The following is a 13,987-nucleotide window of genomic DNA, read 5'->3' as shown; positions in this document are numbered from 1 at the left end:
TACAGATCTTTCATCGAGCAAATGGTTGTATATGATTGCTAATATGGGATTATTGTATTGGCACACTCTGAAAGGAATCTAATTGGCCTACAGCCTGGACCAGAAGACTTGTCTCTATTAAGTGATCTGAGTTGTGTCATTACACCCAGGATATCTACTTCTAAGTTACTCATGTGGGCAGTAGTTCTTAATTTTAATTCTGGAATATTTACTTCAGCATCTTTGGTAAATGAATTTTGGAAAACTGTGTTTTGTAATCCTGTTGTAGTGGCATTGTTATCAGTAACATTCCCGTTGCTGTCACACTGTGAAGGTATTGGTTGATTGGCTGTCAGTGCAGCTGAAAGGAAACAAATGACTGTTCTTAACTGTCATACACTAGCTCTAATGACCTCTGAAGATGGTGTTCTGCCCTAATTTTCACATAAAGAAATAGCAATGTTGTACAGGAGCATGGTATTATTGGGGAAGTAAGGGGAGCGAGTAATTTTGATTAGGATAAAATTGATAATTTGACATTATGTATACTGGTAGTACAGATATTTGCAGTCAAGTATAATCTTGTATAATGTGAAAAATCTACATATGATCACGTGAAGGAGGTGTAATGCAAGGTGATCACCTTTCATGTCATCAAATAAAACAATGAATGATTAATATTTGTTTACAATGTGTTGATATGTTTTGAAACTTGATTGGTTTATTGAAAACCTGCCCATTTTTATTGCATTATTGTACTCTGATTTCATTTTAATAAATTATTCCTGAAATGAGTTCATCCAAATATTTTCTCTCTTCATAAATATGGTTAAAAAATTTACTGGTTTGATAAACCAAAATTTTAATCTCTAATTCAAAAGTAGAATTTAATTAATGTGAGAAAGAGGTATGTTCCAGATTCAAACAACCTTGACACATGGCTAAAACTCTGTAAATTTCTTTGTTTCAGATTAATTGGAAGGAATCTAACACATATCTTGTTAAATATAAGCACTGTTTATCCAGAGCAATTGCGCTGATGCGTTCATATGTGATTGATGCATTCCAACATGCCACTCAGCAAGTTCTGGCTCCAAGAGCTGTTGGTGGTAATCAGACAGAACAGCTAGAGAGAGATACTTCATTTGCTTTGTGTTATGGTAAATTTCAAGCATCAGCACCTAAAGTCAAGCAAGTGATAATCCAAATTGAGGAAAGAGTTGCAAGAAATCAAGAGTAAGTTATTTTGTTGTATGCATTAACCTTTGAAATGCTGGCCCCCTTTTTTTTAAAAAAAACAGTCTGGTTAAATATTTTGATTTTTAAAAATCTCTTTGGATTGCAGGTCATTGATTTTCTGTAGACAAGCTGTATATTGCTAACTACAGATCTCAGTTACCTGTTTTATTTCTGCTCTCTCTTTTTATTCCTTGTTGATAAGAGGATACCACTGATTATGTATTTGACCTGTGCAGTTCACAAGTCAAGGAAAAATGAGTCATTTCATGTTCATTTTGATGACACACGTGTTTTATGAATACAGGGTTTCCCACTCAAACCTCGTTGATTTTAAGAACCCAGGAGAGAAAAACCACAGTAGCTACAAAAATGAAAAATGCACCACATTGCAGAGCATATCAAAGAATTTATATTCCCATGCCAGAAGTGCCAAGTATCATCGCCAGAGTGCAGCATGGTCACATGAAGTGTGAATGACGACTCCATAGCAGCGCACACAAGCGGTAGTGTGGTTTGCAGAAACAAAATCAGCGATTACTGTGCAAAGAAATTATCATCGTGTGTATGAATCTGATCCACCTGATGTGAAAGCAATTAAGCAATGGTATAGGAAGTTTCTGGCAACAGGAAGTGCTCTGAAACATCCAGGCAGTGCATGTTGTGGAGTTTCAGAAGAGGCAGTGGAGGGCATCAGACAAACGTTTCTTAGGAGCCCACGTAAGTCAGTTCGTCAAGCATCTAGGGAACTTGATGTAACTTGATCAACTTTGCATCATGTAGTTCACCAGTGTCTTCGTATGTGTGCTTACAAAGTGCAAATTCTGCAACATCTTACATCAAACGACAAAATACACCAACAACAATTTGCTGTGGATATGCTGCAGCATGTTGATATGGATTCCAGCTTCCCGGATAGATGTTTATTCTCAGATAAGGCAGCCTTTCATCTATCAGGAAGGGTTAGTAGGCATAATGCTTGGATTTGGGGTTCGCAAAATCCGCATGTTGTCATTGAACATGTTCATGATAGCCCTAAGCTAAACGTCTGGTGCGGGCTAATGCATGACAGGATTGTTGGACCCTTCTTCTTTGCGGAACAAACAGTGAATGGGTCAGTGTACCTGGACATATTGGAGCAGTTTGTGTATCCTCAGGTACAAGACTTGCAACCCAACATTGTTTTTTAACTCCGACGCATTGGTTAATGGCTGTTTGCAAGTTCCTGGATAGGAAATTTCCCAATCATTGGATCGGATGTGGAGGACCCGTTGCCTGGCCACCACGTTCACCCAACATATACCACTTGATTTGTTCATTTGGGGATTCGTGAAGGACCGCGTGTATGAGACCAAAGTGGACGATATGCCTACATTGCAATATACTATCACTAATGCGATTCCAACAACAACAGAGGAAATGTTACAAAGAACTTGGCAAGAAATGGAATATAGACTCTGTATTCTTCGTGCTACAGATGGTTTACATGTAGGCGTGTATTGATGATAAATAAATAATTTCTTTAGATGCTCTACAATGTGGTGCATTTTTCATTGTCGTATCCACTGGGATCCCCCCCCCCCTCCCCCTCCTCCTGTGTCTTTGAAATCAGGGAAATTTGAGTGGGACACACTGTAATTTTTTTTTATTTTTTTTTTCCTGGCTTTACAGACTATTGATACTTTGAGGTTTTTCCTTGCAGTGATCAAGAAAATTATTTCAACTAAAAAAAGGTTTCACCATAGGGCATTATATCTAATACATCTAACAGTATCTTAGTTACCTGTCCATTAGCAAAAATGATAAAGTTGGTCCTCAGTAAGCATTACTGATCATAAGATGAAGGAATACTTGAAAGGGACAAACTTTCTGAGTATTCAGTGTGTAGGAGTTATCTACTTCCACTTTTCTCTCCTCATCCCTATGACAGGAGCGGCCCTCACCAAATCTGGGGTCTGAGTGACCTGTTGCTCCTTCCTAGCCATCTCCAAAGCCCCTCCCCCCTCCCCCCCAGAGGAAGGAACTAGTAGTTCCAAAAAATAGAACAGTTTTTTTACTTCCATGTATGCCTATCAACAGTACTTAGAAATTTGATTAAAACAACAGTCGAGATTAAAGCCAGCCTCAGATTTTTTAGAACCTGCAAGATAGGAACAGCAGAGTTACAACCGGTACTACTACATGTGGCATTAAAAGAAATCAGAGAAATGCTGTAGCGTTTATCCCTATGGCTGGAGCTGGTGACTCCTTGGTTCTTCACATGATACCAGGATCATACACTGGGGCCAAGCTGTGGAGCCATAGTGGGCAAATTTTCACACTGACTGTGAATTCCGTCAGCAACAATCAATGGCATACGCTTCACAAGAACTGAAATGTCACTGCTGGATGAAATTTGTAAAGTAAGTTCTCGTAAGCCAAGTACGAGTACGGTACATAAGAAGTTAAAATATTATAAACCATGTGACTTCTCTATACGAACCATGTATAGAAAGTGTACAATGCCTGATGCAATAATATGTGCTAAGTCATGTCATCCAAACAAATATAAGAGCTTTCTTCTGTTCAGATGTTGAATAGAATGAATAAGCTACCACACTCAGCAGATCAAAAACAAAGAGAAAAATTTCTATTCTCAAATAAATTGCTACAGCTTATAATGAATTATATAATGTTATTGGGAGAATATCTTTATACCTATATTACTGACTGATGAATATATGTGAATGCAGCTTGCCGCTAACTGGGTGTAATGTTTTGTCTGTACAGATGTGTATCTGTCGCCTTTATTACCCCTTCACTCTCACACATAAATCGGTACAATAAAGTTAGGGCCTCTTGTTTTATCTTTAGGCTGATCCGTGATAAGACAGGCAAACAATTATACTAATGGAGGATTCTGAGTATTTTCTCGAATTTCATTCGCTCTCTCTCTCTCTCTCTCTCTCTCTCTATCTCTCTCTCTCTCTCTCTCTCTCTGTCTCTCTGTCCTTTATCTATGTACAGTTTTAAATATAATATTTCATTTACGTGAAATCAGCCCAACTCTGGTGGAGCCCTTCGTCTTAATATTCAGCGGCTGGCTTGCTGGAAAAGATCTTTACATTTGTTATTATTGTTAAGCGCTGCATTCAGTTGGGAAAATCGATCGTTTGAACAATACGTTCATTTTACAACAGATTTAGAATTTCAGATGTGGACGAAGCCTTTTTGGACGATTTTATAAAAACTCAGTGACTGCAGGCTCTCTTCGTCACAGCTGAAACTTTCCCATTAATTACAGGGCCAAGGCGATCGTCAATGATTCAGACAAAGAACTCATTCGTCATTCACTCTAGAATAAAAGGGTCACAAACCTTATTTCTGAGGAAAATTGTATATTCAATCCATCTCCATTACATGTTCCGTTTTCTGTTGATTCCAAGTCTTACTTAATTTGCGTTTACAGTCTTTCTCTCTCTTCAAATAACCCGCTAGTGGCACAAACGTTAATAGCTCGCTTTAGCGAGACGAAAAGCAAATATGTCTCTTTTAGAAGCCCGTCAATCTTCCAACAGATATTTCCGAAGCTGTCCTTCTTACCTGTCTATAATAACCATGGAGAATACATATATGTATCTCTGTTATTCCAAAGAATAAACGTACTAGAAAAATACCTTGGCGTCGACGAGCTGTCGGCGCATATATTACTAGAAAATCCGATCAGATACTTTTCAAAAGTGAATAAATGTGGATGATTTGATTGACCATTATTAATTATTGCGTGGTAGAGGGTAATTTTCCATGGGGAGATTACAATGCCCCTCGCAGCGAGCGAAGTTTGTGAGCTCAATTTTGATTTACCGAACACACTTCGTGAGCTATCTATTAGTGTGGATAACCCGGAAGTGATGATTGTCAGTCCTCCGACTGAAAAAGAATATTATGTTTAACACAGACGAAGAAAATAAATGTTGAAAACAGAAGAAATGAAGAGACAGGTACCGCGGCTGTATTGCTTTTACGTGCATCTAGGTGTTATGTTTGCTGTGCACAACCAAGGAAGATGATCTTTCATGAAACTGTTATCAGGGTCTACCCATTCGGGAATTTTCTTAAGCAGGGAAACCTTGGAAAACCTCTTAAGCCTAGACCCCCAGCCTACGGTACATAGAAGATAGGAAAGCCTATAGAAGAAAAAAAAAATAATTTTGAAATAGATCTCTAAAGGAAAGACCGGGATCAATTTATATCACGATTTGGAGAAGAGTGATTTGTGCCTCTAGCAAAAAAAAAACACTTTACAATAAATAACGTGAATTTTCGTTTTACAATCTTGTTCCTAGGACAATATCTTGCGGTGCTAAAACTCCCCCGGGTCTTGCATGTCCCCGATGTCCACATTTGTAGTCGGTCTTGTACGCGGCCCACTTTGTAGTCGGTCTTCTACGCGGCCCACAATGGGAAGAGTAGAAGGGACAGGGATACTCGAATTCACATGCAACATTCATTCCAAAAGAATTAGCAATGACCAAAAGGGAAACTCTTCCTGTAAGAGAACTGGTTAGGTTGCACCGTCCAAGATTCTCCTTTTTGAAAGCAAAATCCTTATGGCTTCATGCATCCTTTTTGTTACAATGTACTTCAAGGAATTTAGCCATTAACTAATGATGTTGCCAAAACATCCTCATATTTATTCTAGTTTGAATACTCTTTCGGACTTTGCATCCCCACTTGTGCTTATAAGTCCGAAAATTCTGACACATTTCTGTCAGTGATTTGTTCTTCGTAATTTAAAGGATTCATGCAACTTACAGTAGATTTTGGATTCAAATCATCGAATAATGGAAAGTGTGGTTCATTTTATACAAAGACATAATCCCTCATTTCCTTGAAAGTCATATAATTTATCTATACTCAAAAACTTTTTATCCTAAATACACATATTTCTCCAATTGATTGCTGTAATGTAAAAGTTATTAGCATTGAGGAATGCGGATTCACTTCTTTCATTTATTCTCTGATTCATATGGCGTTCATACATGCACATATATGGAAATGGATTTTTTTTTTTTAAACAAAAATTCCAAACGAACACGACCCATTAAATAACTACTAATTCTATGAATATTACTTTCTTTAAACATTCAATAATAAATTAAAAACTCTTAACTTCTAATTATAACACCTTTTCTTTTTAAAGTTCAACATGAATCAGTTTACCCTCACGTTTGGTGCGAGTCTCTTACAAAGCATATCTGTGTCGTCTATATCGATTCTAACTCTCGCGCCGACGTCAACTGTTTTGCGCGGGAAATTATCTTTGCGGCGTTAACCGTCACTCATGATTCACTGCCTCAACACATCCCTTCACACGTTTACACATCTAAGCGTGCACTTGAGATTATATATGAACATTCACTCGGAACCTCTTTTGATTATTCAGCGTCATTTGCGGGAAACATTTCATTCTTCTTGAAGGTCAGTTAGATCCTTTATAATCTCGATGACATTAGCAATGCTAAAGTTCCATGTTCACCCAAACCACAGGTGAAGCCTATCTCCACTATCTTCTTTACAACACTCGATAGTAATAGTTAGTCACTATTTCTATAATCTATGTCACTGATTAACTATTTCAATTTAAAGTTTTCTAACACTACACACACAGTTTATTGTTATGTGTTTTATTTATTTATTTATTTTTTTTTTTTTTTACGAGCGTTCATCTCTGTCACTGGCAACACCATTCCTCCCTATCTTCTAATCTTCATTAAATTTTTTCAAGTCGTTATGGGAAAATAACCCTTTTATTTTGTTCGATCCCGGGTATGCTAACAGATAAGCCCCAGGATTCGGAATTTGTAGGATAATGTATGGGCCAGTATATAGTAACTCCCATTTCTTTATACTTTTCTTTATTAAGGATGATTTGGTATGTCTTTTGACTAGTACCTTTTCTCCGACCCGGTATGTCTGTATCCTCTTGATTAATTTGTCATATTGTTGTTTTCTCTGATCAGCCTTTTTCGTCATATTTATGATGGCTTGTCTTATTTTTTCTCCCCAAGGCATCTCAGTTTCCAGAGTTTTGGGCATATGGTCAGTCCAGAAGTTTTCCTCTTTTGCTTCGAACATCAATTCACGAGGTGTATATCCAGTTGAGGAGTGGGGCATGTTATTGTATATCTGCTCAAACTCTTCCACATAATTTGCCCACGCAGTCTGCTTATTATGGCAATACGTCCTCATAAATCGATTGAACTCTCTAAAAATTCTCGCAACCAAATTGCCTTGTGGGTGGTAAAATGATGTTAGTATGTGTTTCACACCAACTTGAGACAAAGTCTGTTTCCATCGGAGTCCCGTGAATATTTTAGCATTGTCTGTTATGATCGCCTTAGGTGTACCAACATGTGGAAGATAATCCCTTATCAATCTTAATACAATTACTTTGGCTGTAGCCGCCTTTATCGGGTATAGCTTTACGTATTTCGTACACACATCGAGAAATGCCAACACATATTTAACACCACCTCTTGAAGTAGGTAACGGTCCACACAGATCGCACGAAATTCTTTTGGTTCTTGGACTAATATAGAGCATAATGGGTGCTTATTCCCTTTTGAATCCGGCTTTGTTTTTTGACAGATTATGCATCTCTTTAAGACCTCACGCACTCTGCGCTTTATGTTGGGAAAATAACAGTACCCACTTATCTTGTCTGCACATTTTGTCGCACCGAAATGTCCCCAGGTTAAATGAGTGAACCATACAAGTTTCTCTATTTGCGCCTCAGGTATACAAACACACCAACGGACTTTGTTTGGCCTTCCACAGCGGAAAAATAATACGCCATTTACCAGCTTGTAATAATTTGCCATCTGATCCGAAGGTTGCTGTTGTAACCTTTGAATGACACTTCCCCATTGAGCATCTCTTTTCTGTAACTGGGCCATATGCGCACACAAATTGACGTAGTACGTCTTAAATGGATTTTCCTGCAGCAGCAATACAGGGAATTCTGAGTTATTATTTACTTCAATCTCTTTGGTTAAACCCTGCGGTGACCTTGATAGAGCGTCAGCAATAATGTTTTGCTGCCCTGAGACATGTACGATCTTAAATTGGTATTGTTGCAGAGCGAGAGTCCATCTAGCCAGTCTGGGGTGTAACAGTTTACACGTTTGTAAAAACGTTAATGATTGATGATCGCAATATACGATAGTCTTTGACCCATATAGATAATAATGAAATTTTTTAAAACCCCAGACGACCGCAAGAGCCTCTAATTCTGTCGTCGTGTAAGTTCGTTCACAGTTGGACAAAACACGACTGGCAAACGCAATAGGACAGAAGGTGAGTTGTCCATTTATCTTGCGTACTTGGAAAAGGCACGCTCCAAGACCCACATTCGACGAATCTGTTGACAAGTAAAATTCTTCTTGCATCTCCGGATGGTACAAAAGCGGTGCATTTACTAATTGCTTCTTTATCTCTTCGAATGCTTCTTGACACTCTAATGTCCAGAGCCAGGGCACATCCTTCTTCAGCAAACTATTTAGAGCTGCTGCGTTCATGGCCTGATTTGTTATAAATCTTCTAAAAAATGAGGCAAGACCCATAAACTCTTTTAATTGCCTCCTATTTCTGGGTGTTGGAAACTTACTAATCGCAATTAGCTTCTCCTTGGTTGGTAAAATTCCCTTTGCGTCAATTATATGCCCCAGGAACTTGATTCTGTTTAGTGCAAAATGGGATTTCTGTAGGTTAGCAGTTATTCCCATGGTTTTGAACACGTCCAACACCCAACTCAGTAAGGTAATATGCTCCTCCCAAGTCTTCGTTGCTATAAGCAAATCATCAACAAACACTGTTATCCTGCTTCTTAGTTCTGGGCCTAGTGCATAATCTAGAGCTGCTATAAAGATTCCAGCACTAATGTTGAGTCCGAAAGGAACTACAGTAAATTGGTAACTTCTTCCGGAATAAATGAAAGCCGTATATTTCCTTGATAACTCATCCAGCTTGACTTGCCAATAAGAACTCCGCAAATCAATGCTCGTCAAATATTGGACATCCTGGAACCATTGTATAAGTTCGTCTATGTTTTCCGGATGTGTTCTCACTGGAATTATGATTTTATTTATTTCTCTGGCGTCGAGTACCAGTCTCACAGTCCCATTTGCTTTTGGCACGACCAACAATGGGGAGCAGTATGGGCTTGTAGAGGGTTCGATCAAACCCCATTTCAACATGCGATCTATTTCTTTTTGAACTTGAGCCTTTAACCTCCAGGGAACAGGATAGAAAGTTCTAAAATACGTTTTGTGCGGCTTAACGTAGAGATGGCATATGTATCCCTTAATAACTCCTGGCCTTTCATCAAACACGTTTTCATACGCTTATAATAATTCTTTGAGCTGCATCTTCTGATCTTCAATAATGCAGTTGGATTCATTTAACTTCTCATACACTAATTGACCGAAATCTCCTTTGATTTGGAACTCATTAATTACGTGCTGTTTAGAATTTTGTGCCGCCCTGATTACTTGCACACTGATCCCACTATTATATTTTCTGGTAAGGCTTTCTTTTTTCAACAAGGCCAACTCAATTTCTTGTTTATTTACATTTAACCAAATTTTTCCTGTTTTAAAATCTATTCTGCATCCGTATTGACGTAGGCTGTCGACTCTGATAATGCAGTCTACCACCAAATTTTTCACAACAAGGAATGTGCTTAATATTGCTACATTTCCGACTTCTACACTAAGTAGTGACTGCACTTTTACATTAGCCGATCAAGCCCCAACGGCGCCTATTATTCTGCAATTTTGTACTGGAAAAATTGGTACTCGTCTCATATTTCTGATCTTGTTGAATAGAGCCTCCGAAATAACATTTGTGGTTGCAGCTGTGTCTAAAACCGCCACTATAGGTACAGTCTCCAAAATGACTTGCACTTCGGCTACTGCCACCTGTTCCTTATCCTCATCTTGGGGTTCTAAGTCCTCGGTCAATTCATCTGCCAGTAATCGTCCATCATTATACGTTAGCATGGGTACACATATCCTGTTGCCCCTCAACCAATTGTTGACCGCTCCTCTGGGGCACGAGTGGGTCCTTACCAGTTTGTTGGATTTTGATTCGCCTGGTGGTTGACATCGTCCGTCACTTCGGTAATTACCGGTTGATTCGCAGATGTCCGTCCCCACTGATGTTGGTTATTTGAGTTCATTCTCCCCGGTTGATTCCACTTTCTATTACTGTTATTATTCCAGGCTTAAGGTCTGAAATTCCTTTCGTTCCCCCACACGGGATTGTATCTTTTCCCATTCCTGTTGTTCCTTGGATAGCCCCTCGCAAGACTATTGCCGGTATTACTATTGAGATTTTGAGGGGTTTCTCCACTATTTAACGATCTCTGTGCATTCCCTTGCCTACCATTTGGCGGAGGTTCTATCTCCCTATATTGGAATCTGTTATTACGGGCTTTCTGGTTGTTCTCTTCTATAATAGCTATATGGTCTAACGTCGTGAGGAACGACTCCAAGTCTTTATCGTTGCCGTAAATTAATTGATTCCGGATGCTAGTTGGTAGTCTTGCCTTAAGTATGTTTATTATGTCTGGCAAGGGCATAGGTCTGTCCCAGTATCTAGTTTTATTTATATATTTTTCCTAAGGCTTCCTTTTGAAAAGGAGAAAGGCTCTGGGTAGAGCACCTCCTGCCTTAGGCGTTCCTGTACCCCTTCTGACCAGAACTTTGCTAAAAACGCCTTCTCAAAATCGTCATATGTCGAGCAAACAGAAGTCATGTCCGAGGCCCAGATTGCCCCCGAACCTTGTATATATCCTGTAACGAAACTGATCTTCAGCCACTCCGACCAATTTCTGGGTAGCACTCCTCTGAAACTTCGAATAAAAACAATTGGATGGACCCCCCTTTTGTCAGTGTTAAAAATCTGGGATTGCCGATGCTTTATCATTTTTTTCTTCGGCATGGCAAAGGCTTTCGTAATCTCCGTTAGATAAGGCTTCACGCGAACAACTAACTCGAGGCAATTTAATGTTTGAGTTACTTACACAAGTCGGTATCGTGTGCGAATGTGCAGTAACTGGCTCTATAGTCGCTGCCAACTTCTGCTGCTGGCCTGTATTCATTTGTTCTGAGCCTTGTTGTGAAACACGTATCAACTCTTCTATCGTTTGTTTCCAATGCTCGAAATCAGCACCTAACTGCTGTCGCACTTCCTCAAGTCCTTTCGCAACCAAATTCTCTTCCTGTTTGCCAAATAGACTCTGGAATGCTGCCTTAACATTTTGCTCAACGTTTTCACACATTGGCCTTTTGTTTTCTAATGTGATTTCGGATAATTTACCCGTTAATACATTAATTTGGTGGTCTATAACATCTTGACGCTCTGCCAGATGTTCAACACTTTCCTTTAGGTTAGTCTGCGTACGTGCCAATTCAGGAAGTTGCGCAATTGCACATGACATGGCATCTTGCTTTTGTACTAATTGCGGAACCATTTCCACCTGTTCCCGTACGGTATCTATCTTAATAGCCACATACTCCTTCATTTCTACACGTACGCGGTGAGTAGATTCCTCACATTGAGCTTTCACCAATTCTATTTGTGCAGTTAATTTTCGTTCCGTCTCTTCGGCCTGATCTTTAAGTTCCTTTGACTTCGCCCCTATCCGCTGCTCTAATTCGGAAAAACTGTCTTGTAACTGCTGCTTAATCTCAGTTTTCAAATTTTCCTGCCCTTCCGTAACTGAGGCTAATTTCGCGTTCAAATCATTTTGCCCTTCAGTAACTGAGGCTAATTTCGTGTTAATGTCGGTTTTCAGATTTTCCTGCCCTACAGTAACTGAGGCTAATTTTGTATTCATATTATTCATGCTCTCGGTTATCATCTGCATCTGTCTCATGATAATGACCAATGGATCTAACCCATGTTGCGTACTTGCCGTTTCATCTCCAGCCGTGTCTACAGGGCGTTCTCTTGCGCTATCCGTAGCAATCGGTTCTACAACACTTCTTACTACATCATTATTATCAGTGCTAACAGCTGAAGGCTGTTGCGTGCTGCTCTGCTCTGCTTGACTCATCTTAAACATTGCCCTAGTTAAAACCATATAAATGTTCTACCGTCACTATATATATATCTCCCTTCACACAAGAGTACTTCTGTGGCTACTTTCTTACTGTACTTATACAGATAAATGCAACTGGGGCAGGTCAATCAAACTACATCTAGCATGAACACAATTAATCAATGTTCAAATATCCAATAATACTAAACAGAAAAGCATATACTTCATCTATACTAGCAAGCTTTAATAATAAAATTATAGATCTGGCCTTTTCTCTGCGCCCAGCGTGTTGTCTTATGTTCTTATTTGTAGATCCACTTAATTTGACTGCGAGTATTTCCTCTCTTTTCCAAGCGTCAGTTAAGTTGGCTCGTCGTAGTTCACATGAAACAGAGAACAAAATTATTTTAACAACGTCCAAAAACGTGTCCTGTCACGGATTGGCCATTATAATGGATTGAACTGTAAATGATGAAAGTATGTGAATGCAGCTTGCCGCTAACTGGGTGTAATGTTTTGTCTGTACAGATGTGTATCTGTTGCCTTTATTACCCCTTCACTCTCACACATAAATCGGTACAATAAAGTTAGGGCCTCCTGTTTTATCTTTAGGCTAATCCGTGATAAGACAGGCAAACAATTATACTAATGGAGGATTCTGAGTATTTTCTCGAATTTCATTCGCTGTCTCTCTCTCTCTCTCTCTCTCTCTCTCTCTCTCTCTCTCTCTCTCTCTCTCTCTGGTGGAGCCCTTCATCTTAATATTCAGCGGCTGGCTTGCTGGAAAAGATCTTTACATTTGTTATTATTGTTAAGCGCTGCATTCAGTTGGGAAAATCGATCGTGTGAACAATTCGTTCATTTTACAACAGATTTAGAATTTCAGATGTGGACGAAGCCTTTTTGGACGATTTTATAAAAACTCAGTGACTGCAGGCTCTCTTCGTCACAGCTGAAACTTCCCCACTAATTACAGGGCCAAGGCGATCGTCAATGATTCAGACAAAGAACTCATTCGTCATTCACTCTAGAATAAAAGGGTCACAAACCTTATTTCTGAGGAAAATTGTATATTCAATCCATCTCCATTACATGTTCCGTTTTCTGTTGATTCCAAGTCTTACTTAATTTGTGTTTACAGTCTTTCTCTCTCTTCAAATAACCCGCTAGTGGCACAAACGTTAATAGCTCGCTTTAGCGAGAAGAAAAGCAAATATGTCTCTTTTAGAAGCCCGTCAATCTTCCAACAGATATTTCCGAAGCTGTCCTTCTTACCCATCTATAATAACCATGGAGAATACATATATGTATCTCTGTTATGCCAAAGAATAAACGTACTAGAAAAATACCTTGGCGTCGACGAGCTGTCGGCGCATTTATTACTAGAAAATCCGATCAGATACTTTTCAAAAGTGAATAAATGTGGATGATTTGATTGACCATTATTAATTATTGCGTGGTAGAGGGTAATTTTCCGTGGGGAGATTACAAGCTGATGGTTAAGGTACTAAAATTGTCTCAGCTGTTTAACTGAGAGAATTGTATATGATTTTGTACACAGTGTATTACATTTCAGGCTAAAATGTTCAAAAAGAAATTACTTTATTTCCGTTGTTGCAATCGATATGTACTAACTCTCTATGTACAGTTAAGATTACTTTTCTTTTAGAAACATTTGAAATTATG

General features: G+C 38.9%; 1 protein-coding gene across 1 annotated transcript in view; it reads left to right on the top strand.

Annotated features, from left to right (window-relative positions):
• The window catches only part of LOC124777257 (conserved oligomeric Golgi complex subunit 3), a 127,764-nt gene that overhangs the window by 37,243 nt on the left and 76,534 nt on the right, over positions 1-13,987 (top strand). Inside the window, exon 6 of the mRNA XM_047252587.1 lies at positions 950-1,215. Within this exon, the coding sequence (XP_047108543.1) occupies positions 950-1,215 (266 nt within the window). The remainder of the gene's footprint in view (positions 1-949; positions 1,216-13,987) is intronic.

This window comes from Schistocerca piceifrons, chromosome 1 (assembly GCF_021461385.2).
Source record: "Schistocerca piceifrons isolate TAMUIC-IGC-003096 chromosome 1, iqSchPice1.1, whole genome shotgun sequence".
NCBI lineage: Eukaryota > Metazoa > Arthropoda > Insecta > Orthoptera > Acrididae > Schistocerca > Schistocerca piceifrons.
The sequence above is the reverse complement of the archived record's forward strand: the minus strand, read 5'-3'. Positions and strand labels throughout refer to the sequence as shown.